The sequence below is a fragment of the Rhododendron vialii genome, chromosome 7a (genome assembly GCF_030253575.1).
Source record: "Rhododendron vialii isolate Sample 1 chromosome 7a, ASM3025357v1".
Lineage (NCBI taxonomy): Eukaryota > Viridiplantae > Streptophyta > Magnoliopsida > Ericales > Ericaceae > Rhododendron > Rhododendron vialii.
The window spans coordinates 37,614,004-37,641,877 of record NC_080563.1 but is presented as its reverse complement, the minus strand read 5'-3'; the positions used below and the strand labels follow the sequence as shown (position 1 = coordinate 37,641,877).

The window sequence follows — 27,874 nt, the reverse complement described above, 5'->3', positions numbered from 1 at the left end:
TAACCTAAATTAACAAATAAAAACTTGTACTCGCTGATACGTTGTTGGCGTTGCCTAAAAGGTAAAGTGATTCATTAATTCTTCGTATAGTAACAAAAATGAATCAAAGTTGTTTATTTTGGTTTTCGAAATTCACTATGCCAAGTTTTATGTGTCCTCAGCACTACTACTTTGGTTTGGTAACAACATTTTTGGTATTTTGTACTATACATATATACTATTCTAATGCTCATTTTTTCCCATTAAAACTTGTAAATTGAATGTTACGGCCCAAAAAATCCCACGAATAAAATATTCTCAACATCAGAGTAAAAAAATATTCAAATGTAAAATCCTGAAGAATCGACGCATTAAAGTATTATCTGAATCATAAAATCGTACACTTGATCATCTTAAACTATCTAAACTCTTCATGTTAGGCTTCCTGTTAGTTTTCAGGTTCATAATAGCACTTAAAAGAGTCCAAAATAGTGTCAAACTGTCGTTTTCTCAAAGCAAGAGGAAAAATGACACGAATGGTATACACACACGTACATCTGACAAAAAAATTTGTTGCTCTGATCTTTTATTTCTTTTGTCATGTTACTTAGGTTGACCTCCTCCATATGCATAATTTGTAGCTTTGTGGAGAAAACATGGGTTAGGTTTTGTAGCTTTGTGGAGAAAACATGGGTTAGGTTAAAGAGATGACTTACGACATCTAGCGGCGGACGCAAAAGTTTGTTCTTTTCTTTTTTGATCTAGCAGAAGTTTGTACTTAACAGGTGCCCGAACATGTATTTTACGTTTAAAAAAAAAAAGGTATACTCTATTGGCATATATTGTCACTTATTAGGTTTGATGAAAATACAAAGTTTGTGTGCACACACACATTCGTCATCTAATTTTACATGCAAGTGCGGCCTCAACAAATAGATGGTAACTTTGGAATTTTTTTAAGAGCATTTTTTACACATGAGAATTTTAAGAATCTTATACATTCAAAGGGCTTACATGGGTCGATCCCATATAATTTTTTCAAATTAATCTAAAAAAACTAGTACAACAAATACAAATATTTGAAGCTGTATAAGGGCCTGACAACCCAGTGTTTGCCACTAAGGGCCCGATTGGATGCAGCTTTGGGTGGGTGTATTGTGGAATACACCCGGTTTAGAAGTGATGGGACAGTTTTAGCTGGGTTTGGCAAGCTTATTTTCACCTGTATTCAACTCTCCCCTTTCTGCGCGAATACACCATAATCCAGTGGAAGGGGTACTAAATTATTGCTACCCCTGAGCCCTGCAATAGCTTCTCCGGCCTAATACACCCAAATTTGGACTGTTTTACCCCTCATTATCCCCCTCCACTAACAGCTCTCTCTCTTCCAGCTACAGCGAATCGAGAAAAAGAACAACAACAAACAACGAATCAAGAAGAACAACAACAGATCACCACCACTACCACCACAAAACACACGAAATATGTATGTATATGTAGAGAGAGAGAGAGAGACGTACCTGTTTTTCTTGTGGGACGAACGGATTTTTTGACTGTTTGTGGGAGAGAGGGGGGGACGATCGCCGTCATGTGATCGCCGTCTTCTGGTCTTCGTGCTAAAAAATTGAAAGTCGCCACCGTCGTCCATGGGAGAAGGCGAGAAAGTGGGGGGATCGGTGGGGTATAAAAAAAGAGAAAGAGTGATGAGGTGCAAAATGTCTAACGTTTTTTAATATTTAAATTAAATAATTAATTATTATATTAGTTAACTAATTTACTTTTGATTTTTTGTGAAAAAAATTAATAAAAGTTCGATTTCGGAATTAAATATTTAATCTAATCAACAATCTAATTTAATACTGTACAAGGACAAAAGAGTCAATTGACAACTTTTTACATCATACGCCCTTTTTATATCTCTAATTTATCCTTTATCCAAATCAAGTATTATTTTATCTCACTTCTCTAATACATCATCCAAACCATCTACTTTTTAATACACCTTCTATAAATGTCACATCAATGTGAGCCTTTCCTTCTTAACTAATACCCCTTATCTTACACTCCTTCATAAATAATACACCCAAAACTCATACGACATCCAATCGGGTCCTAAAAGCATCCCCACTTACCACCACACTCGATCCTCTCTACTTGGTTGGCAAAAGTAGTAGTAATTGTACCTCACCTAGAAATCCCTACTTTTCCATTTATCCCTTATCATGGAGATATGAGTAATTTCATTGTTTTTCGTTAACGGCGTAATGCTAATGTCAAGTTTGTATAATTTAAGGTGGTCAAGCGTAGAGCTTTATACTAGTTTAGAGGGTAATTTAACAACAAGTGATAGTTCAGGGGGCAAGGTGTAAGTAATCCCAGAAACATTTTTTTTACTATATAAAAACCCTAATCCTGAGGGTTTGATTTCACAATCTGGGCCCTGCCTTTCTTCTTCTTCTTCTTCTTCGTGTATACACTGACTGGAGAAAGCCACACAGTGATTCTCAGTCGAAAATCCAAGGGAACAAAAACCGTACGTCTCTCTCTCTCTCTCTCTCTCTCTCTCTAGCTGTAAACGTTTATATATCCACATGTATGTGTATGCGTCGATTTTCTTGGGGAATTTGTGTCAATCTAATTGTGTTACAGTTCTTCACTCCATTGTACGTTGTAAAAATGCTATCTTTTTCTTGCTCTCATTGAACTTGTTTGAAAAAACGTTATTTTCGTTTTTTGTTTGCTTTTTGTTTACCACTTTATCATGTCAGAATCTCAGATGACGAATTGGGTGTCGAACCCGCAAAAACTGAAGGTTTTTTTGACTTGATACTTGGACTCCAGAAAAATTCAGAGACTAATGTTTGTTTTTTATTTTTATTTTTTTGAAAAAACTCATCACGTTTTTGCGTTGGAAGAGCTAACACGATTCTGAGCCCTGATTTCTCTAGTCATTTGCTAGCAAGCAGATACCCTTCCCTAGTCGAACTGGTTCGTACCGTGGCACCTTAAGTACCATATCAAACCACAATTACACACCGTTGACACCTTAAGTACCCAAACAAACCCTTGTCAGTTTTGGAAACTTGCCGTAAGAACCAAGCAAAATAAATTCAGAAGATTAAAACACCAATCGAGAACCCAAGTGTCGGAATGGGGTTGGAATGTTTTGCAGGTTTAAATTCTGCAACGGTTGAACCTTATTGGTGGGGTGGCATTTGGTGTGAGATTTGGGATTGATATGGACAAGGTTAAAGAGGAATTGTATTTAGAGTAATGCTGTCTAGCGAGATTAAGTCGTTAATGTTTTCTGGATTCATTTGAGTTTTAATAAATGAGGTTTGAGGCAATAAATTTATTCTCCAAACTGGTGTCCCATTGCTTTAGTGTGTGTAGTGGGGAAAACACCACCCTCCATGATCGGGGAATTTATTTGCAGCAGCCTCCTTCCTTTGTCGGTATCTCTCCCGTATTTATAGATATTGTTACGTCCTGGCGCGTACAATTCCAACATAAGTATCTAGTGAGAATTAGTAAAGGACCCTGGTGTTTGACCCTTGTAACTCATTAAACCCTCCTTTTGTGATTGTATCAATCTGAACTCTTATCTTCTAATTTGATTTCTATTCCAATTTCATCGCTTTTTGTAACTTACCTAACAGATCTTAATGTTTACAGCATGTGCTATACTTTCATAAGCTATTTTTAGTTGATAGGGAACCTCAATTTCCCACTTGACCACACTTGATAAAAAACACAATTTACCAGTCATTGATCATATCACAAACCAAACCAAACCGAGCCTTGTGTGTGTGTGTGTTGCAGCTAGGTATGTGGCAAGAAATTGAAAATGGCTGGAGATTGGTTTTAAAGTTGTGCTTTGTGTAGAATTTGTGTCGATTTGTTTTGTTCAGCCGTTGACTCTATTGTATGTTTCGGAAATGGGATTGTTTTGCTTGGTTTAGTGAATTTGGTTGGGTTATGGTGCTTATGGATTGTCAGAGTCTCCTCATTTTCGTTTTTCTTTGCTTATTGCATACCACTTAGGCACTAAATCATCTCGGACAACAAATTGAGTGTTGAACGTGCAAAAATGGAAGATTTCTTGACTTGAAACTTGGACTCCAGAACAATTCAGAGACTAATGTGTTTTAATATATGTTTTTTTTTTTTTTTTGAAAAATCTCATTATGCTGTGTTGAAATCTAGAATTTTTGGGTTGGAAGACTAACTCGATTCTGAGCCCTGATTTCACTAGTCATTTGGTAGCAAACAGATACACTAGTTGAACTGGTTCGTCCCCTGGCCGGGGTTCGTTGCCCTGGCTAACTCATTGCCATATCAAACCGCAATTGCACAAGGTTGACACCTTAAGTACCCAAGAAACCCCTATCAATTATGGACACTTGCCATAAGAACCAAGCAAATGAAATCGAGAAGATTAAAACACCAAGAGAACCCAAGTGTCGGCATGGGGTTCTAGGTGGAATGTTTTGCAGCTTTAAATTGTGCAACGGTTGAACCTAATTGGTGGGGTAGAATGTGAGATTTGGGCTTGATATGGAAAAGGTTAAAGAGGAATTGGATTTAGATTAATGATGGTCTAGCGAGATTAAGTCGTTAATGTTTTCTGGATTCATTTGAGTTTTAATAAATGAGGTTTGAGGCAATAAATTTTATCCTCCAAACCAGTGTGCCATTGCTTTAGTGTAGTGGGGAAAACGCCACCCTCCATGATCCGAGAATTTTTATGCAGCAGCCTTCCTTTGTCAGTATGTCCCCCGTATTTATTACTCGTGTCGTACTGGCGCATACCATTCCAACATAAGTATCTAGTGAGAATTAGGTAAAGGACCCTGGTGTTTGACCCTTGTAACTCATTAAACCCTCCTTTTGTAATTGTATCAATCTGAACTCCAATCTTCTAATTTGATTTCACTTCCAATTTTCATCGCCTTTTGTAAATTACCTTACCAATCTAATATTTAAGCATGTGTTATACTTTCCTCAGCTCTTTTATGTCGATAGGGAACCTCAATTTCCAACTTGACCACACTTGATAAAAACCACAATTTACCATCCATTGATCCTATTACTACCACCCATTATTAAAACCTACCATGTAGGTAGTCTAAAGATTAGACCACCGTCATCCATAGTTACTCTCCCATTTAGCCCCCTCTCCGGCGAACCTCACCTGCAACTAAAATTGCTGTTGCGCATCCCTCTCGTCCCCTTGCAGCAGCTCCCTCTCCGAGCCACCTCTGCCGGCTCCTTATAGGGTGAAGATCTTACTTTTGTTGCATGCTGCTTTCTGGGAAGAATTACTGATTCTGCTCTTTTATATTTTCGTGATTTTCAGAGGTTTATTGTAGGGTGAAGCACTTTATAGCAGCACATATTTTTGACATTTTTTGATTCTACATATGCGCAAGTTATGCCCACGCCCTAGATATATACACATATCGAATAGAAGTTAATTATAGATGATTTGAACCACCTGCGAGGCTGCACCACGCCCTCTGCTCTGTCCTTGGTTGGATTTTGTTTAAAGAAAGATTTGAAATTTAATGTGAGGCATTGAATCCATGGAAGCAGCTACAAATTTTCTCAAAGGAGGTGGAAATTGGTGGGTATAATTGCCGGGCAAGGTTCCGAAAGCCTTGATGTCGCATGTTTCTTCTCTCTAGGTGGTGCCAATATTGGGGGCAAGGGGTTTGGTGGTTTTATGGGTGGGCAAAGGGATGAACCAGTGGTGTCAAAGATGGAGATCAGGCGGTGGGATAGGTGCTCGCCACTGCTGATGGTGATGGTGGTGGTAGAAGTAGAAAGTAGAGTCTTTAAATGGAGCTTAACCGATGGTTTGAATTGGGAACATTTCAAAAGTTTAAGGTTTATTACTAAGCTCGTTTATTTTGCTTTAATTTTTACTTGTTTTCTTGCATGTTCCGGCTGTCTCTTCCTATTTTGCTCACTCCACACTCTGCTCCTGCTTGTATCCATATCGGTGCAACATGCTTTGAGGTTTCTTGCAATCAACTTTTAGATAGGGATGGCAATCGGGGCATTCAGGGCGGATATGAGGAATTCCGTACCCGATCCCCGAAACTAAACCCCTACCCATATCCGCCCTGATACCCGAACGGGGAGAGTAACAAGAAACCATAACCGAACCATTCGGGGTTCGGGTAATCCCTAAACCAATTGGGTACCCGAACCAAATGACAACTGTGATGCGCAGATCTGAAAATTTTGAACGATTTCAAGTTTTGTGGGTGGGTTCTAATCGATGAGAGAAGAAAGGGGAGTAACAAAGAGAGAGAGAAGTACGTATGTTTGGACGTCGCCGGAGTGGCCGATCTCCGGAGCCTCCGATCTGTGTAGAAACAAGCAACCAACCTAATAAAGGGGCTTGTTGAACAAGGCCGGCTTTCGAGCCCAAGCCCCTAACATATGATGAGAAGAAGAGGGGCAAATTATAGAGATTCGGGCCTGGCAGGGAGATGAACAGAAGGAATACGCAGAAAGCTAAAACATAAACGAGTTCATAAGCGCCTGAGTTTTGTTCCGGAGAAACTGATCAGGTTGGGGGGGAGTGTCTCATGTCTGAGAGAGAGAGAGACAGACAGAGAGGGAGGACGAGCAGCGGTGAGGCCGTGAGGGGTTCTCTCCAACGTAGAGGAGAGGATGGGTGGGTTTGAGGTATGAATTTGTGCTATTAATTGTAACCCTAATTAATTATAAATAAAGGGTTATCACACGTCAGGCCCTTAAATCTTAAATTTATGACATATGCACTTCGACCACTGGACTCCTATATATATATATATATATATATATATATATATATATATATATATTTCGGTTCGGTTCGGTTGGGGATCGGTTCGGGAATCTACTAAACCATACCCGAACGATACCCGTTTGGTTATCCAAGGCCTCAACCATACCCATACCCACGGGGAATTTTTCAGTTATGGTTCGGGGAAAAATTTCGATTACGGTTCGGGTACCCATCGGTTCGGTTCACTTTGCCATCCCTACTTTTAGAACACTTCTTTGGTTGATGTATTTGGCTAACAAATGTCACGTCATCCATTACTCCTAAGTCTTATCAAAATAAGAAATCTTTATGCGAAGATGGTGCGCTCTCTCTCTCTCTCTCTCTCTCTCTCACACACACACACACACATAAAGAAGCTCTTTTTGTCTTTGCCAACATTCCTCTAGAAATATATAGTATTGGTGGGATTTCTCATTGTTTTGTCAATTTACAAATGTCACGTCATCCATTACTCCTAAGTCTTATCAAAATAAGAAATCTTTATGCGAAGATGGTGCGCGCGCTCTCTCTCTCTCTCTCACACACACACACACACATAAAGAAGCTCTTTTTGTCTTTGCCAACATTCCTCTAGAAATATATAGTATTTGTGGGATTTCTCATTGTTTTGTCAATCATATACTCTCTCATCCCAAAATGTTTGTTTGATTTGCAAAACAAGGTTAACTACAATTTACTAGATATCAATGAGTTTTTTTCAATTTATAAAAAAAGTGAGAATTTTCTTGAAATTTTTTATCATCTTTGAGTCCTTGTTTTGCGGACCAGACAACTGCGTTTAAGATGGGTATTTTTATTCAATATTGATTTTGACCAAAAAATTGAAAACATTCAATAACTAGTCTTATGTCTTGCATATTACATAATAATACTGAATTCATTATGCTAAATGTAAGAATCAGTGATGTTATGACGGTACTGAATTAGTGAAGAATAATGTCCTAGTAGTAGTATCATCATAATTGTTTTGTAGTTTGACTGATTGACTCCGTATGTTTCATTTATGATGATAAATGAAGAAAAATATCTCAAACTGTACTGGTACTGCTAAGTACTATACAAGTGACCAAAACAGTACGCACATTGGTACCATTACCAGTTCACACCTTTATTCCCCACCTGCCTCCGTTACCCACTCAAGATTCTAGTCGCAATGAATAACTATGAGACTCTCCTTCAGAACCCCCTATTGTTTTTCGGAAGGTAAGTAGCTGATCTCCGTTTTTAGCTCTCATTCCTTCATCATACACCACTAAAAGGAACATGGGTAAAAGCTTGTTTGTTATGAAACAAGAATAAGATGGGATATCAAAAGAATATGAACTAGAAGAGCAAACTTACAAGAGAGGAAAAGGGTAACTGTCATAATTTATTCAGACTTAAGTTAATATTCAACATCAATTCAGTTAATCTCGTTATGGTAGGTAATAATGTCCGTCTTTATTAGACTTCATAGACAATTAGAAACCATCTATGTATGACTTAAATAAATATGGCTTAGATGGAGGAGATGTCTTGTCTTAGACACTAACACCCTTTGAGCACTTGTTTGACACCACTTTTACATTTCACACTTTACTGACACTTAGGCTGAGATAGAAATCAGGAATGCAGTCTCCCATGCCTGTCAATAGTAGGGCTTTCAGTCTGGGGCTATTGGCAGGCGCAAATTTAGAACCCGAAAGCACAGATAAAGAACTTTGAGGGGGGTGCTCTTATTCTTGTAGATATTTTGTTAAGACGGCTCCCAATTTTGATGTTTCTTCTATTGATCGCAATTTGTACAGGTCTGGGAGTATTTCTCGAAATGTCAGTTCAATTGACGCCTTCCAAGAGACAGTATGATCGGAGGCTTACAGAACCAAATGGTAAAGGGAAGTGGCACAAGTCGCAAAATTTACCATTGAAAGTTTCTCGTGGCAATTGTGTTTTTCGTGTACTTTGCCTTGTTTCAAAAATTGGCAGTGTTATTGGGAAAGGAGGCGGCATCATATCACAAATACGTCAGGAAACTGGTGCAAAGATAAGAGTTGAGGAAACTGTCGCTGGATGTGATGAGAGAATAATTGTTATAATAGGTTCTGATAAAGAGAGTGAAGTTGCTGCTGAGCGGAGCAAGGAGGATGTTGATGACACTAACAAAGCTGAAGAGGTTGATGATGCAAATGGTCAAAATGAGGATGATGAAGATAAGCAATCCATTCCTGTGGAAGATGTACAATCTGAAAAGGGAATGTCTTCTGCTCAGAAAGCCCTTTTACTTGTTTTCGAAAGAATGGTTGAAGGAGAATTAGAGACAGATGGAGGGGATGGAGAGAGTGACAAGTCTTCCACATTTGTTGTGAGGTTACTTGTGCTCTCCAGTCAAGTAGGCTGCCTTTTGGGAAAAAGTGGCAGCGTAATCAAGCAAATGGCCTCTGATAGTGGGGCCCAGATCCGTATTCTTCCTCGGGACAAACTGCCTCCCTGTGCATCTCCTGATGATGAGCTGCTTCAGGTAATTTTGGTTATACATTCGTGAGTTTGGATTTCATCCATTTTTCATGGGCCATTAGGTGGCAAATAGACTAGACTACGTTAAGCATTTGAGTTTTGCTGTCATTTCGATGTGCACATCAGTTGCGTGGAGGATGAAGCTTCTTGGAGTCAAAATTTAGGGGAAAGCAAATCATTTTTTATTCAATCGAAAATCTTAGAAAGAAAAAGGGGAAAACCATCATGGTGCCCAGCCTCAGCTTGGAGTGCCAGATTTGAGGGTAAACTAATATGCCAACGATTTTATTCTTCGCTAATTCTTCTTCATTTTTCCAGTTAGATGAGGATGCGTTTGAAAAATAAAACCAGCAATCACTTGGCAGCTTTATTTCATGTTGGGATCCAAGCTGTTTGGTTGAAGGTTTTTAGCTTTAATTTGAGTGACTTGCCACTCGTTGGATATGTGCCTAGCTCTTAAAGTACACCTCACCCCTAGATGGGCGCTTAGGTGTAAATACAACCTGTTTTAGCAATCAGTCTTAATAACAGTAGTATAATCAAAATATATCTCGTTAACAAGGAATACTTGTTGGTGTTAATATTTCTTACAGAGTGTAATCTATAATCTTCGTGCAGATTACCGGGTTAGTGGATACGGTTAGGAAAGCTCTTCAATCTGTTTCTCAGCAGCTTCTGGAGAATTCACCTCGTGATCAGGACCCCTTTTCTGCCAATCCTGGCCGGCCATCATCTCATTCATTTGGCAATCATTTTTCTAGGCCAGAAGTGTACCCACCACCAAACTATCCTTTCCCTCCTCATGCTCCTGGCCACATGAACCCTCATGATGATATTCTGACCTTCCGTTTACTGTGCCCTGAGGAGAAGGTAGGAGGCGTAATTGGAAAAGGAGGAACTATTGTCAAGTCACTTCAGCACGAGTCTGGTTGTGAAATCAAAGTTCAGGATCGTTTGTCTGATTCAGATGACCGCATTATTGTCATATCTGGTCCTGCGGTACGGTTTGACTCTTTGAAATTGCTTTTAACACTTTCAAATTGCTTTGTGTAACTCCAACAAAGCTTTTTATCTCCCCAAAACAGAGAACAAACAACTCCAATCAAAGTCTATATTTGATCTCTAGAATAGAGATCTCCTTTTGAGTTTCTATTTGTGACGATGCACTCTAAAAATAGAGAAGAGTCTCCATTACTTTTCACTTTTCTGTTTTGTGATGATAATGCTATCATATTTTCAATCCAATTGTTAGAGAATTGGTACTAACCTTACTATTAACAAGATATTGATGACACCTTTAAAATGAAGTCCACATTATTTACATTGGCCAAAAATTGGAAATTGCTTGTTTGGAATTTTGGTGGGAATGAGGTAATGTTTGTGTTCTTTTGAAAATAGAGATTAGGGTTGGAGTTCTGATGAATATTAGTGTTCTCTACATGCACTTTTTTTAATTGAAAACTTCATTTGGTTTTTAGTTTAGAGACAATGGTTGGAGTTGCTGTTAGATATGCTTTAAGATGCCTATAAGTCCATGTAACTTTTCTACACCGGCTGAAATATTTTGGTGGTTGGTTCAGTTAAAAGAAAACAATGCTGACATTTGTGTCTGAAACAACTAATACAGCACCCAGAAGAGAGAATATCAGCTGCACAAGATGCAGTCCTTCGTGTCGTGTCAAGAATAGTAAGGGCTACACCGGAGAGCAAGGAGAATACCGTGACAGCAAAACTTCTTGTCTCGTCTCATCAAATAGGTTGCCTTCTTGGGAAGGCTGGTTCTGTTATTACCGAAATGAGGAAGTTATCTGGGGCTCATATACGTATACTGGGGAAGGATCAACTTCCGAAGGGAGCTTCCAATAATGAAGAAGTAGTTCAGGTATGGCTCCAGGCACGTTGCTTCTTTTGACCGTTCTTGTTTGCATACACAACAGTAAAGATCATGTTCTATAATTGTCCTCTCAACTTTTGTATATTTTATGAGTGCTCTCCAAACTAGTTATGACTGTATTTTGTGCTTTTTTTAGTGGGTGTTGCCTAGTTATAGCAACCTTTACTGCCTTGTGTCTTCACTTTTAGCTTAACAGGGACTCTTTTCTGACAGGTAAATGGAGATTTTGAAACAGTACAAGATGCTCTTATGCATATAACCTCTAGGTTGCGGGATCACTTCTTCCGTGATGCATTTCCATCTATGGATCATCATTTTCCAGATCAACCACCTCCATTCCCTTCATATGGAGGAAGGGATATTTCACCGCCAGGAATGCATTCGAATTTAGGACCGCCATTTCATAAGTTTGATGCTTTTGGTGGTATGCCTCCACATGGGGGCTTTCAACCACATGATGACCGCCCTCCATTTATGCACAATATTCACAGACCGGGCATGCCCCATAACATTTCAGAAAGAAATCCATCTTCAGCATGGGGTCCTCAGGTATCAATCCTTCACTATCTCACTCATAAAACATTTTCTTTTTATTCTTGCAGTGTTTGCGGCATACCAAAATTATCATCGTGGGTTTTCAGATGGGGTTTCTGTAGGAATATCTTTTGAGAGAGAAGCATATTGTGTAATAGTGTGTTCAAAGATAGGAAAGATACCATTTACCCAATGCATTTGTGCATTTTTGTGTGTGGATAATTTACTAATCTTCCTGAATGGGTCGTAGGGACTAACTGAAGGTGGTGGGCCTTTAGGCATGCCGGAATATCCAGGAGCTCCCCAAAGGAGGATGGTTGGATTTGGAGGGTCGGTACTTCGTAGAGCTATTCATACAAGCTTTTTGACTCGTTAATATTTCTTATCCAATTGTTTGCTCGAATTATGTTACTGTCTAGAATTTTATTAAATTACTTACATCTGATCTATTATATGCAGAGGAAGTCATCTTGCAATAATCACAAACACCACTGTGGAAGTTGTTGTCCCTCGTTCTGTTGTTCCTGTTATTTATGGAGAGGATGGTGGATGTCTGAAACGAATTCGTGAGGTATTTTTTCGTCTGCTAATCGTCTTTCGTCCTTCTCTTAAGTGCTCTTATTTGCGTGTGTGAATCACATTACTTGAAATTACCTTTTGCGGAGTTTGAAACTCTATTGAATCTTTATTTGCATGTGGGAATGTTCTAGTGTTTCTTCAAAGAGCTTGGTCAAGCATTGTTAGGGCAGAAACTATTGATGTTTAATTTTGTTCAGTATTATTGTAATCTTTCCATTTCATGGAAGTTGTATATTTACCCCTTTTTGTTTGCGCACACAAAGAAATCCTTATGTACAATGCAGAGTTCAAGGAATCAAAATCAAATATTATCTATTTTTCCTTACTCTCTTGTTGAAATCAGATGTGATTTTTTTCTTCTATGAAAATAACTCATTGATACGGGTCTTCACATCCCAAAGAATATGTTGCTGTCTGCCTCTTTTTTATGTCTTTATTTGAAACACGGAGGTCAAGGAATCCAGATGTGTGCATTATCAGAAATGATTTTCTTACACTGGTTCTTGAAACCCTCTACTGGTTGATAAATAGATTAAGTAGTATTTGAAGTGCCCCAAAAGGGATTAGTATAGGAAAATTAATTATATTTTCTATTATAATGGAATTCCAGTACTGAATTTTTTTTCCCCATACTCGAAAATAGAGGAATTAGTATTAATCATGGTGATCATAGGGAAATAAGTAGAAACTAAATCAACATATGGAAATAAGCAAAGGATCATCATTTGTGTTTTTTGAACTGGATTTGATCATCTTATTGTCACCTTGATTGCTACTGGGATTTTTTTTTTTTCACTTGCTTTATGTAAGGTGTGGAAGTGTCTTTTCAATTTTGCAATCTTTCTGGATATACACGCTGGAGGGTAAAAACCTCGCTGATTAACAAACAAATCACTTTAGGGACACATTCTTGGTCCTCACGAGTCACGACCTTGATATTGATGTTACTTTTACTTTTGATCTGGTTTTTGGTAATACCCTTAATCAAGGAAGTTGCAAATTTTGACACACTTGCAGATTTCTGATGCTAAAGTTACCATCACTGATCCCAAACCTGGGGCAACTGAAACCAAGATTACAATATCTGGCACACCTGAGCAAACCCATGCTGCACAAAGTCTTATTCAAGCATTTGTGCTTAGTGAGACGGAAGCTTCTTGATCTTTGTATGGAGGTAAGGCTTTATTTTTATTCTTGTTCTATGTGGCCATGAAAATGAAAACCTTTCTGTGATAGTGTGTTTGGTATTTCGCATGCAGTTTGGTGGTAGTATATTCCTCACTTAAATAATTTAATTGTTATTACAACTTGCAAGAAATAGCTTAATACATAAAAACTTACTTTTGGTGTTTAGAACTTGGTACCTCAACTGAAGAACAGGGTGGCTGGGCAATGTTGGACTTCTAATTTTTGTCATTTCCGAGTAGTTGGAACTTAGTTGTGGACATTCCTAGGGCAGCACAGAAACTTTGCAGATTAATCTTGGAAAATTTGCGAGAGTCGTCTGTATGTGAAATGTATCTTCGCTTGTTGTCAAATGTAAGGAACAAGGGGAAGCAATCGGAATGATAATTGACTTTGTTTGTAATGGATGAGATTTTAAAATCATGGGAAGCAAATCTGAATTTCGAACTTATCACTTGTCTCCTTATTTATGTTCACGTGCATGTGTGTTTATGTGGTTTTCTCTCCTTTTCCGGTCCTATCTTGGTCTAGTGTGACTTGGGTCGTCTTTATATCTTATGCATAGTCGGTGTTCTTATGAGCAGTGCATACTTACCCACAACAAAGGGGAAGAAAGAATTTCGATTTGTTTATCTGGTAGTATTTAGAATTTATGGGGTTAATTTGGTTGATAACATGGTTTGGTTTATAGTCTGTGTTCCCAAGGGGAAGGTTGGTTGCCAGCTTTTGTTCAAATTTTGGGGAAATTTGGTAGACGACATAAAAAACTTACCGACATTTAATAGAGGCTGAAAGAATTTTGTTTTCATTATCCGGCATTCAGGAAGACAGCAATATTTTTATTATGGATAACTTATTGTTATTGATAAATAATTGTACGTGTTATTCCAATTTTGGGGAAATTTGGTTGATATCTCGGTGCATTTTACAGTGATGTTTTGATGGGATAGTTTTTTGTTCTTTGGGCTCTTGAAAGGATAATTGGTAGCCTGCTTATGTTGAAATGTGAAGTTCCAGATGCTAGTGGTGCAATTTAGTTTGAGATTGTTCCTCTTGGTATTGTCTTCGTTTTATGTTTTCATTTTCTGAAAACATCTCATGAATCGGACAAGTTTTTCGGTGCCGGGCGGGTACCACACACGTAGTACCCCGTCAGCAATCTCAACTTTCCGAACGTGTTTTGGATGGTCCGGATTTTAGAGAAAGAAAAAGGGGAGAGAGAGTGGTTGGGTGAGGGGAGAGAAAGGTAATAAATCTGGGCCGTCCAAAATATATTTGGACGGCTAGGATAGCTAACGGGTACTACCACGTGGTGCCCGCTCGGCACCTAAAAATTTCTCCATGAATTGGCTCGCTCCTTACTTTTGGTTGGCTTTTTAGTTTGTAATTTACTTTGTACATTTCTAAGCTGGGTTAGACCATTATGATCTCTGAGTCTATGACCATTCTGTCACGTATTTTCAACCACCAAAAAATCAGGAAGAATACTCTGGTAAAATTCTCTGCAGGCTACAAAAACTAAGAAATCTTATCAACCCGAGGCGAAAAGAAATATTGAATTCTTGACTCCTTGAGTATAGTTATATATGCAAGTAATTGCCTCTTTAATTAGGAAATCTTATCAATTAACTACTTAATATCCTCAAAATATCAATTGAGATGGTACTTCTAAATAGAAATATCAATTTAGTTTTATTCTTGACTTCTCATATTTTTTGGTTTGGATAGGGTATGTTCAGGGAAACCCCGATCCTCATCGAGAGGCGGGTTTGGTTCTTTACCTAATACCCCCAGTGGGGATCGGGGTGCCGATCCGTACCCTACCCCGTTGCCATCCCTAGATTGTCCCTTTTGTGTTGCAAAAAACCCCAGGCCAAAAACTAAGAGCAGATTTTGCCAAAAACGGAAAGCCGAAAGTATCAAGACATAATTTTCAGATTATTTGCTTTTTTACCTTCAAATATTGAAGTTTTTTTGTTCACAAGTAGATACAGAAGTTGTGCCTAACAAGTTAGCAGAAGTTTAGGTAAATATCCCCGGTAACGTACTCGAACGAATTGTTCTATATGAACAGCCAAGGTTTATAATCTCATTGTGATCAAATGGAAAAGGTTTATAATCTCATACTTAAATACAGCGCCACTGATCTAGACAACACTGTAAATTCATTTTTATTGGAAAATATTAGTACATTTTTAGGATACAAAATACTATTTCAATTTAATTCATAGTTTTGAAGGGCTTGTATGTCCTGAGGTCTTGGGCCAACCCCTGAATGGATCCAGCTGCAGCAACAAGTGAAACAACCAAACAGGACCAGCTCAAGATCTTGAGCCATATCCACGTGAAGGAAAACTTGGGTATTTTGGTCTGTGCAATGTGCATTTCTATGGGGAAATACACCGTCAACGGGTAAAACGATGCCGCCCCGATCAACCCCAGGAAGTCGTTGAAGAAAGGGAATATCATCGCGAAAACCGCCGTCACGATTACGTAGGCCGTCCTCCACACCAGTCTGAAGAAGTTGAAGTTGAAGTTGTAGGATACACAGAACGGGAGGCTTATGGAATGCTCGCTTGTTATGAATTTGCTTTCGGGCCAGCGGGCTTGGCAACGGGCCTCAACGAACCCGAATATGGGCTGACAGAAAACCTACATGGCAACAATTTTGAAGGGTGAGTAGTAGATCACAAAAGAGTCAAAGACTGTATTAGATTAGCCGGATTACTAATGAGTAGGGCTGTAAATGAGCTTAAAGCTCGGCTCGTTTACAGCCCTACGAATGAGGAAATGTCCGGCCCCAAAGGAGAAAGTGACAAACATGGAAAAAGTGCCCATAAACAAAGTGTACGGTCCCAGATTCAATTTCAGGTATGACTTGGGTCAAATCTAGAAAGAATCTGAGTTCTCCTTTGAGCAAAGTGTAGTGTGTGAATCATATTCAAACCGAGCCCAACTATAGGTACACCATTTGGTGTTACACCAGCTTGCATGAGATTCATATTGGGTCCCACATTAATGATCGGAGCCATTCAATTTATTCAATTCATTCAATACTATAGGAAACAAATATTCATTTAAATAGACGGGGTATGGTGCACATTTATTTTCCTGTAGCTTGCTACGTCCTACACGAATCTCAAACATATTTCGTCTTTTTTTTTTTTTTGGGCTATATTTTGTTTAAATTTTTTTTAGCATTGAATAGAAAACCACCCCTATCCGGTCTAAATTAAAAAAGAGAAGTTTTTTCGAAATTTTTGTTCGTTTTCCTTTAATCTTTTTACTTCGGCTCATCAATTTACACTTTCTGATTTTCCTCGTCGATGAGAATATTTAATCTAAAACATTTTGACCGAAAGCAATAGAAAAGTTCACTAAGTACCAAGAATACTCATCGTCTTAAAATTTAATTAATTTAGTCCAAACGCGTTAATGTTATATATACGTACTTGATAGGCCCCAACTAGGTGAACCGCGATGCAAATATTGGCCAAGTCGATTAGCCAGAATGGCTCATAGAAACCGAACCCGGTGAGGAAATTTCCTGGTGCATTGTTGCCAAATGCTGCATAGCCGAGACACCCACACAGCATGTAGAACATGGTGGTTGTTGAAACTCCCATTAGCGAAGCCTTCTTCATCACTTTGCTCTCTGGTGGGTGTGATCTCAGTGTGTCCTGTCGCAGAGTAACGATAAGCAAACAGAAACAGTTATACAACGAATTCGTAGTGGTAAACGATAGGGTACAAAACACGTTTGGACGGCTGGAATTCCCGAAGGATACTGTCATATGGTATCCACTTGCCACCCAAAAGTCTATCCAAGGATAGGCGATGGAAAAGATGAGAAAGATCGATGAAAAGGTGGACATTTACTTATAAATTCTAACACATCCACTGGCCCAAAAGGTCTAAATAAAGGCTTGTGGTCCATCAGTTTTCCAATGGTCCATGAAGGAATCATTGCAGTACAAAACCCTGTACACTAGTAAACTCTTTTTGAGGCCCAAAAGGGGGAAAGAATAGTTTCAAGAGAAGAAAAAAAAAACAAAAACTGTTTTTGGTCCTAAAATGCCTTTATCTGATCTGATAGAGAACCATGGGTATTCTCATGTCTTTGTCACATTTAAACTTGTAGCCTATAGCCATGTTGAAGCATATCTTCATCTGGACCAAAACAAATTTGTCTCTATTTGGCATGCGTATCAATCACATAGTAGAGGAGAATAAGTTATCATTTTAGTATAATAGGAATGGACATCAACCAAACCTAGATTATTCTCATGTTTTGAGAAACCGGATGTTTGGATTTGCTTGCGCAAACCTCAACTAATTTCGAGGTCCCGAAGTCAGCCTGGCAAACCCTCTGGTGGTGCCAAGGTTTAAAATGTTTAGGTCTCCATGAAATTTGAACATGCAATCTCGTGGACGACAAGAATTTATTATTTTTCTCATGCCCCCTCAGCCAAATTCCTTTGGGTTAAGTTAGTCTCATGTTGAAGACATTTAATTACCTACCCGTCCATTTTTTATTCTTAATTATGTCTATCAATAGAAGAATTAATCATATTGTGAGCATTGCCCTATAAAGCGTATGAGAAGGTTCTTTGACTTGGATGTTTTACTTGCTGCAATACATAATACTTGAGTTTTAATATAATCTTTTACAAATTCTTTGAATCAATTTTCTGGCTCAGGCAATATTGCATTGTATAATATTACCCATATATGGGATCGGCTCCTCTCGAGAATTCGTCTGTTCATAATTTAACTTGTGGGCTTCAATCCACTCTCGAGTTGATATCGAAGATTCAAACTATTCATTTTGTAGAACCACGATGGATTTAGGAATTCGACATAGAAACAAATCGCATTTCATTTCATAAAATGAAGGACGGATATGATAGGTAACTTAGCCTTTCATTTTGTGTAATGAAACGTGATTTCTTTCTTTACCTCATAAAATGTGATCGTCTCCTGTACTAAATACAATGATGAAGCTAATTTTTCACACGGAGTGGCGCTCACAAGAGGGACACGGAATTATATGGAGAGATGAAAGGAGGAACTGATCATGAATGTCTATATTAAATGGGAGGAGTTTTGGGGTGCAGATTGGGTATCACATGGTGGTTATCCAGTACGCATTCGAGCCGTCCAAACGTATTTTAGACGGTTCAGATCTTAAGCCGACCATTCTCTCTCCTCTTTCTCGGCCTCCAAATCCTGACCGTCCAAAACATGTTTGGACGGCTCGAATGCGCGCTCGGATATCACGTAGACTATACCTTATTTGCACCCCGTGGATTGATTGAAGGAGCCATACTGCCTACTGGTGTATTTAAAATCAGGGCACACGTTTCAAGAACCAAGATCACATTTAAGTACTTCCCTACGTAAAATAACAAAATCTGTTGAAGTTATGAGATAAGCATTGACTTTTTAGTGTAAAGAAACAAGATGTAGGATAATGAGTATATATATGCATACATACAACAATGTTACATGTTACGTATACAATTTTAAAACACAATTTCGAACACAATAATGTCACCCGGAACCATTCGATTCGGTTCACATGCGTTCGTATACATCTAACGATGTTGGACACGATTATTTTCGGAGTTGTGTTTGAAAGTTGTGGATGTAGACTTTCTGATACATAATATATATATATATATATATATATATATATATATATATATATATAGAGAAATTTTCAAGTGAGGGATCCCTCATTTTGTTAAAATGAGGGACTTTCATTTTCAGATCAAATTTAAAAAATCCGAACCGTTCAATGTGTGCAGAACGTAATTTTGAGGGTCCTCGCGAAAAATCAGCAAAAAAAATGACCGGGAAGGGCGTCATCCGAGTAGTTTTTTTTGAACCGTTCAATGAAAACTGCTCAGATGAAGCCCTTCCCGGTCATTTTTTTGCTGATTTCTCGCGGGGACCCTTAAAATTACGTTCTGATCACTTTGAGCGGCTCGGATCATCGAAATTCAACCGGAAAGGAGAGTCCCGCATTTTAATAAAATGAGGGATCCCTCACCGGAACCTAACTCATATATATATATATGACTGAAAAGTGCTTGTTTTGCATAGTTTTTAATTGAACCGTTCATCAAATCTGAGCTAAAAACTGTTCAGATCAAGTTCTTTCCGGTCATTTTTTTTGCTGATTTCTTGAGAGTACTATTAAAATCACGTTCTGATCATATTGAGCGGCTCGGATCATCAAAATTTGATCGAAAACTATGAGGTATTTTTTTAGGTGTTTAATTAGTTGTCCCCGGAACCGTCCCGTGTGTGTGTGTGTGTGTGTGTGTATATATATATATATATATATATATATATATATAGAGAGAGAGAGAGAGAGAGAGAGAGAGAGAGGTTGCCTGAATCTCGACGAGGACGGTGGAATAAGCGTAGGCAAAAGCGATGTCTCCAATGGCTTGGAAGGTCTTCCAAACTTTCTCAGATGCGGACACGTCTACCCCTACTTGCACCCCCGTGAGGCTTGTCCTTGCATGCCCACCTCCTAAACTCATCACACATAATAACTCCAAAACTCATTTCATGGTCATGGGCCCACACCATGTTACATATTTTTTTTGATCAATATATACACATGTCCATGTTACATAATGATAATGCAATCATGCAAGAACATAAATCAATGTACGCATGACACATATATGGAAATGTTCACCAAACATAGTTTTGTGTAGGGCTACAAATGAACCGAGCAACTTAAGAGCTTGGCTCGGCTCGACTGGTTTAGTAAACGAGCCAAGCTTGAGCTTGAGTTTTTGGCTTGTTCGATAAAAGCTTGGTTCGTTAAAGAAGGCTTGACTCGATTAAGGATGCTTTTTTAGCAAATAGTTAAACTCGGCTTGATTGCAACCCTAGTTTTGTGTATGAAAATGTTCACCAAAAAAACTTTTGGCCCAACAGGACCAGAGTGTCGTTATTAGGTGTCAGGAGAAAGAAGACAAGGACTTCAACTTTTCTTTCAAGGTGATCTAACTATTTCTAAAATTACTGACTTTCGTCGATAAGAAGAAAAGATCGAAAAACGTAATTTTGTAACACCAAATCTGCAAATCATCACATGGTACTTTAGTCCTATAGTAATGATGTTTAACTGCCAGTGTTTTACCTACATATACATATGAGACCTACTTTTTGTTTTTTCCTTATCAAACATCGGTCTATATTCTTGTACTTTTTTTATTATTCTCATCAAGATAAATATTTAATTTCAAAATATTTTGACAAAAAAAAAAAGGGTTCAATATTCAAGTCTTTTATGTTGTAAATCTCTGTGCATAGTGTGTATCTACTAACATCTTAAATAGGTCACGTCTAATTTAAAATGATATCGTCTGTCATATTTTAAAGACTGTATGATGAAATTATGTAGCTAGTACAATAAAATAAATTTTTTTTTTACTGAATGATCTACGCGAAAAACCTGAAAAAATGAATATAAGTTGAGAATATGTAGATATATATATATATTGTGTTTCAATACCTGCTATTTTGGCCATTGAGAGTCCAAGACCAATAGAAGAATAGGCAAAGGACATGACTGCTGCAAGAATGGAGAGCCAAGAGAGCTTGTGGAAGTTTGGTATCTGACTCAAAACTATCTGGATTGTTGCAAATATTATCATGAATGGGTAGTTTGATATCGAGCACTTGACATCGTGCCCGTGTTTGTGGAAACAATTTGACCTTTTCACGGCCCTGGTTCATGCAGAAGAAGACAAATTTACTTAGTAAAAGAAAACAATAATTCGTCATGATTTCTAAATATTACACATTAATTTAGAAGTTCTGAATCATCGACGCGACATGTGCATGTGTTTCGTCTAAGCAATAAAGATTTGCAAATTACATGAGAGACAATGGTGATGTTACATCTCACCGCCTGATCGAGGCTGTTATTTGTCGGCTCCAGGGCCGACCTCGAGGTTCTAGAGTCTCTAGGCAGGCCTTTTTATATTTTTGGAGGGAGGAATTCAAGAAAACAAACGGAAAGGTAACATTCGATGAAATTCAAAAGTTAAAATATGATCTTGTCGCTTCATATATATATCTTGATTACACGATCGAAAATTCCTTTCTCGAAATTCCAACTAAAATTATTATTATTATTAAGCTTGTGATGGAATTTATCTAGTAGTACTCTATCCCTTTCACCAATTAGATTGTACTCCCTTTTTGACATGTTTGATCAATGTTTGGTGAAGTCAAAACCAGTTACCATTCAATTATGAACTGGTCCTGTTAATTGGTTAATTATTATTATTAGTACTAAAAGTAGGATTTAAGCGAATATTCATGAAATTAAAATCAAAGCAATTGAGGTCTATAAAGCTTTTTTTTTTCCTCATAATTTATTACAAGTCTCCACCCTTCTTGTAATTATTATTACGGATAGAAATGTTCCGATAAAAATACCATGTTATACTAACATTTGGACAATAATTAAACAGAAAGTTTACAAACACAATTGTGTCAGACACCGTTCAATGCGTGTGGACATGGTTCCAGACAGGAACGGGTCCAGGAATATAGTGTAGTGGGGGCACATGTTAATTATAATGACGAAAATTTATTTTTGTAGTCAACCACAATAAGATAGTACAAATTAAGGCATTACTAACTACAAAAGTTTATAACGCGTACTTTAAGTTAAATTAGGTAAAAATGAGCACAAAATCTCATACAAAATTTTTAAAGTATGTTTAAAATGAACATTGACAAGTTTTAGATGATCGAGCTAGTTTTGTTAATGACTTTGTTTTACAATATTTCTCTCAAACTGTTAAAAATAAAGAGAGTCGAGAAAGAATAGCTCCAAATAGACAAACAGCCATAAACTAACAAGTATAAATACACCATATGATGAAATTCAAACATAAAACTAATTGTGTATGTGTTTTTTCCAGAGATATGCAAGTGTGTATGTTTATATATTCTCACACTTTCATAATTAGACTGACTTATACAAAAAAAATATTTTAATTTAATTTTGAGCGGAGGCACACGTTCGAATGGGGTCACGTGCCCCCGCTTCGGTCCATCTCTGGTTCCAAACACAACTGTGTCTGAAATTGTATTTTAAAGTTTCGTGCGTAGCGTTGCTCATACACAAAAGTGAAGAGATTTGAAAATTAATCTACTAGTAGAGTAATTAGTGTACTCACACCATGCTAATAGAAGCAGTTATTGTGTATCCAATAGTAACCCCTATGAGATTTCCATATTGAGCTATTCCACACAGCTGGACCTTCACACCCCCTGAGACAATGAAAAGGACCACACTAATTAGTTTCTCAAGATTCCTAAAATCCAATCAAATTTTCAACGACAAAAATGCTAATAACAGCTTAATGAGTTGTCAATAAAGTAGCAAAACGACAAAAAAACACAATTTTCTAGTATATGATAAATTGTCTTGAAAAGTGTAAAAAATTGTACCGAAGAATGTGTTTTCTTTTTTCTTTTTGCCTTATTAACAATCTAGAGGGTTGCCAATAGCATAATGTATTTTTTCCTCTTTTTTACGTCAGAAACACCAAGTTCATAATGACAAAACGGACCCGTACACTCTGACAAAATTTACGGTATAGCGTTTTTGTTTGTAAATTACTTCCGATACATCATATGTTGTCTTTGATGAATTAAACGTACCTAAGTGAGCTCTCACAACATCCATGTAAGTGTAGTTTCTCCGGCCGGTGATCGGGTCGGGAGCCCGGTAACAGTCGGCGAGGAGGGTGGAAGTGAAGTATGTGATGAAAGAGAAGGCCATGAGAACCGCCGGGCCGGCCACCCAGCCCAGTTGGGCTATGGCCCATGCTAGAGATAGCACTCCAGATCCTATCACAGCTGTTATGATATGTGCACTTGCAGTCACCAGAGTCCCTTCAAAACACCAAAACAACAAATCATCACCATGTAAGAAGCTCATAGATTAAATTAACACTTCGATCGATAGGGAGGAACTTTTAGGTATACCGGGGATACCAAGCTCCATAGTATCTCTTTCGGTCCGTTTATTATTTTTCAGCCATTTTCTGATCACGTTTGGATGATCGGCTCCGATAATTTTGTAGAGCTCGGCGAGGACCATAATCTTTCAAAAAATTGTGTTCATTGGACTTTATTTGATACATGATCGGCACACGTGAAAATCGCAAAAAAACTAAATCTGGGTTTTGATTCAGTGTGTTTTTGGACACAATTTTGGTTTTCGTTAATTTTCACGTGTGCCGATCATGTATTAAATAAAGTCCGATGAACACAATTTTTTAATTGATTATGGTCCTCGCCAAACTCTACAAAATGAACGGAGCCGATCATCTAAATGTGATCAGAAAATGGCCGAAAAATAAGAAACGGACCGAAAGAGATATTATGAGGCTTGGTATCCCCAGTATACCTAAAAGTTTCTCGAGAAAGAGATATCTTGGAACATGGGATCCCTATATAGTGGAGGGTTCTCTATACCCAAGTATTTTTGTCTCCAATTTTACTACACTCTCCTCACCATAAGAAATGGAGGATATCAGACTCTATTAAGAGCAACCCTTTTTTTACCTCAACAAACATCCGAGTAAAAACCTCTTAGAACTCACTTTAGCCCTTGACTCGTCGTATCTATTTCGGATTGCGTTTTACTCAAATTAAGAGAGACTCAAAACTTTTTTTAGACTATGTTTTCTCGCTCAAATTTACAACCGCGACATTAATAAAAGCCACCTTTTACTTCAATTTATGCTCCGCTATCGATTAGAGCGCTCTATACTCTATAGTACTAAATGAAACTTTTGCTCATTTTTGTAAAAGTAGAAGTGAGGACAGAAAATGCTCAAACAGATATAGCTCAAGCATATCAAGGTGCGAGTGAGTCGGCGGCTCGAATACCCGAGTGATAATAAAAAAAACATATATAGCTTAAAGCTAAACATGTGTACATGAAATCTAGCTACCAATGGGTAGAAATGAGAAATGAATGAGGCCATACCAGTTCTTATGGGGCGTCCATCATCATCCAAGTTCTTGTTAATTTTTCCTGCTTCAATGGCCTCCGGGACTTGTTCCATGTACATGCTGTTCATGTTGCTCTGCATCTCCTTACCCATCTCTCTCTCTCTCTCTCTCTCTCTCTCTCTCTCCAATACACACTCTCTGTATGAGAGTTTGGACTTAATTGGAGTTATATAATAACAAGGAGGAATCTCTATTTATAAAAGAGAGAAGATTTCATAAAGGGTCAAAAAGGAGGAGGAAATCGAAAGAGGACCGAAAGAGGTGGAGAGATTAGTGAAACAACGGTAGGTGTGAATTGCAGTCAAAAGATAAGTCTTCAGACATGATAGGGAAAAAGAAACAAGTAACTTATTGAGAAAATAAATTAATACAATATTACATTAGTAGAAAAACTATATATATATATATATATATATAGATTCAAATTTAAAATAAGAGAAAAATAGCTATAATTAATTAAATTCCATATAGCATAGGGTTCGGTTTGAACGATTGACCGGGTTTTGAACCATTGGTGGTGCTTGGTTTTTTGGTAAATCAAGATCCCCACTTTGGCTTCTTTTTTAGTACTCCCCCTGTCCCTATTTTATAGTCTAGTATTTCATTTTGGGTTGTCCCTTAATAAATGTCCATTTTGTAAAGTTAGTGGGTAAAAGTTGGTGAATTTTCCATTTTGCCCCTAAAAGTAGATTCCATTTTGAAAAGTTAGTGCGTAAAAGTGTAATGATGACGGGTAAGTAGGAAAAATGGAAGAAAAAGTTGATGTGAAAGGTATAATGATGATGTCTTTTTAATAAGTTGGAGTTACGAAGCAGAACACTTAAAAAGGGACGGAGGGAGTAGTTTTTTTTTTTGGTCCAGACCCTAGAAATTCTATATTTATGGGTACCACCCATAGGAATATTGTTGGAGTTTAGTAAAAAAGAGAATTCACTAACTAGGGTCTTTCTCACACTTTTTTTTTAGGGGTAAGAGGGTAATTTTACTTGACCACTCACCTAGGCAGTTGATGACTAAGGCCCCGTTCCAGAACACATTCTTAAAAAATAAGTACTTATTTTACATTTTCAAACTCAAAAATAATATAAATGAAAAATATTTTTTTAATTTTTTTTGCACCGTATAGAAGATCTTATCGAGGTCTTTCAAACAAGATTCATATTGCATATTTTTAGATTTCATTAAACCCATTATTTTTTTGCTTAAAATTGCATTCTTAAAAATAAGGACTTAAAAGCCGTTCTGGAACGGGGCCTAAGAAGGGCAAGATGGACCCTTTTCAACACACGCACAAACCCAAACTTCCAATGTGAAAGCCTTTCTCACACTTTCTAGATAAGCTATTATTAATTTTTCCTCGGAGATCGGTCGCTTTTTATGGAACAGAAATCAAAATTATGGAGTATATAGCTAGCTGGAGTAAAACTTAGACCTTGGGAAGATGTAAGAAATCTGTATCATATTTTGAGCATGTCCGCAAAATAGTCTCTGAAATATCACAAGCCCTCCCTGGATTTCTTAAATCTAGTTGGTCATTAAGATAGGCTGCATGCAAGTAGGGATGCAAACGAACCGAGCGGCTCGCAGCTCAGCTCGTTAGTGTTTCGTTCAATCACCTCTCGGAAATTAAACGAACGAGAGCTCGAGTCGATTTTTTCAACTCATTTTGCAAATGAGCCGAGCTCGAGGTAAGATAAGCTCGGCTCGCAAGCCGAGGTATATATACTTAAGTTTAGGATTTTTATTGTTATTTCATAATTTGTTCTTTCCGTTTTCACTTTCCAGTCAACCAAGGGAGATGAGAGCACACGTATATCAGTACACCCCCGCTCCATAGGAAAATGAAAGATATATACCTTCACAATCAAAATATTTTTGGTTGTATTAGGCCTATGCGAGGATATATATATATATATATATATATATATATATATATATATATATATACACAAATTATCAAGTGAGGGATCCCTCACTTTTTTAAAATGCGGGACTTTCATTTCCCGATCAAATTTTGAAAATCCGAACCGTTCAATGTGTGCAGAACGTGATTTTAAGGGTCCCCGCGAGAAATCAGCAAAAAAAATGACCGGAAAGGGCTTCATCCGAGCAGTTTTTTTTGAACCGTTCAATGAAAACTGCTCGGATGAAGCCCTTCCCGGTCATTTTTTTTGCTGATTTCTCGCGAGGACCCTTAAAATCACGTTCTGATCACTTTGAGCGGCTCGGATCATCAAAATTCAATCGGGAAGGAAAGTCCCGCATTTTAAAAAAATAAGGGATCCCTCACCGGAACCTGACTGTATATATATATATATATATATATACATTTTTCGTTGGTCCGTTGAGGCTCGTGAACAAACTCGAGCTCGGATTCGTTAAAACTTAACAAACAAGCTTGACTACTGTAAAGCTCAACTCGGCTCGACTCGTTTGCAGCCCTACATGCAAGTGTGGAAAAAGAAAATTAGAGATATACGCACACACTCTCTCAGTTATACTGCTCTTAAAACACACAGATAAGTGTGATCGCCAATCATAGAAGAGCTTGTGTGATCACGGCTCACGATGATGATGTATCCATATATTTTCGTAGATCTGCTCGTAAATATGAATACATCTTTTTTGCTATTATCCAAAGGCTAGATAATTGTGATTGCCAATCATCAAAGAGCTTGTGTGATCACGAGGATGTATATGTATATATTCGTAGATCTGCTTGTATATTAATACACCCTTTCGCTGTTATCCAAAGCTCAATGGGCTTTAGCTAGCATTTTCCGTATATAAATGATGAGAATCGCAATTTGTAGAGGCGATAGTGATGTCCTCTGTTCTGATGGGGAAAAATATGATCTAGCACTGATAAATTTTTGATATATTGATGGAGTACCGTTGCTGCATGGTCAGACAAGGGGGCCACAGAGCTACCCAGCCCGATGTTGAGTAGTAACTCGGGACTCGGGCCTGTACCGATCCATTTGCCGACGGAATAAATTTTTTTTTTTTAAATGAGAAGATTATATTGATGAACGTTTAGCAACACTTATAAAATGAAGATCATTACAAAGAATTTGGACAAAGTCAAACTAATCGTCTAACAGATACAAAATGAGTAAATCACAAGGCAATCGATGTCTTTCATCTTAACTCAAGTATGGCCTGACGCAACGACATTTTTAAATTGTCTAACATCTAATTAGGAGTCTCAAATGAGAAAAAGTGCAAAGTTAAGGACAAAAGACACCAACTATCTAGACTGTCAGATGCACTCCAACCAACTATGAACGCTCTAATGA

General features: G+C 37.8%; 2 protein-coding genes across 2 annotated transcripts; one reads left to right on the top strand and one right to left on the bottom strand.

Annotated features, from left to right (window-relative positions):
• The first annotated feature begins 2,359 nt into the window (after window positions 1-2,359).
• On the top strand, window positions 2,360-13,956 carry LOC131332003 (KH domain-containing protein HEN4-like). Its single transcript, XM_058366013.1, has 9 exons — window positions 2,360-2,512; window positions 8,608-9,317; window positions 9,932-10,312; window positions 10,941-11,195; window positions 11,421-11,756; window positions 11,992-12,071; window positions 12,201-12,312; window positions 13,338-13,494; window positions 13,675-13,956. The coding sequence occupies exons 2-8, from the start codon at window positions 8,628-8,630 to the stop codon at window positions 13,479-13,481; spliced, it is 1,998 nt and encodes a 665-aa protein (XP_058221996.1). The 5' UTR covers window positions 2,360-2,512; window positions 8,608-8,627; the 3' UTR covers window positions 13,482-13,494; window positions 13,675-13,956.
• Window positions 13,957-15,550: 1,594 nt separating this feature from the next.
• Window positions 15,551-24,888, bottom strand: LOC131332004 (amino acid permease 6-like). Its single transcript, XM_058366014.1, has 7 exons — window positions 24,550-24,888; window positions 23,214-23,447; window positions 22,727-22,820; window positions 21,046-21,260; window positions 19,907-20,049; window positions 16,958-17,185; window positions 15,551-16,157 (listed from the first exon to the last, which is right to left on the bottom strand). Exons 1-7 carry the CDS (start codon window positions 24,665-24,667, stop codon window positions 15,726-15,728), a joined length of 1,464 nt encoding a protein of 487 aa, XP_058221997.1. The 5' UTR covers window positions 24,668-24,888; the 3' UTR covers window positions 15,551-15,725.
• Between the last annotated feature and the right edge of the window lie 2,986 nt (window positions 24,889-27,874).

Bases quoted from the DNA above. Each gene is read 5' to 3' on its own strand.
- LOC131332003 (XM_058366013.1), top strand. From the start codon at position 8,628: ATGTCAGTTCAATTGACGCCTTCCAAGAGACAGTATGATCGGAGGCTT. The intron at 9,318-9,931 runs GTAATTTTGGTT...ATCTTCGTGCAG, and splicing joins CTGATGATGAGCTGCTTCAG to ATTACCGGGTTAGTGGATAC. The intron at 12,072-12,200 runs GTCGGTACTTCG...TATTATATGCAG, and splicing joins AGGATGGTTGGATTTGGAGG to AGGAAGTCATCTTGCAATAA.
- LOC131332004 (XM_058366014.1), bottom strand. From the start codon at position 24,667: ATGGGTAAGGAGATGCAGAGCAACATGAACAGCATGTACATGGAACAA. The intron at 21,261-22,726 runs GTGAGTACACTA...TGCATGAACCAG, and splicing joins ACTGCTTCTATTAGCATGGT to GGCCGTGAAAAGGTCAAATT. The intron at 17,186-19,906 runs GCAACCTCTCTC...ACTCTGCGACAG, and splicing joins CCGTCCTCGTCGAGATTCAG to GACACACTGAGATCACACCC.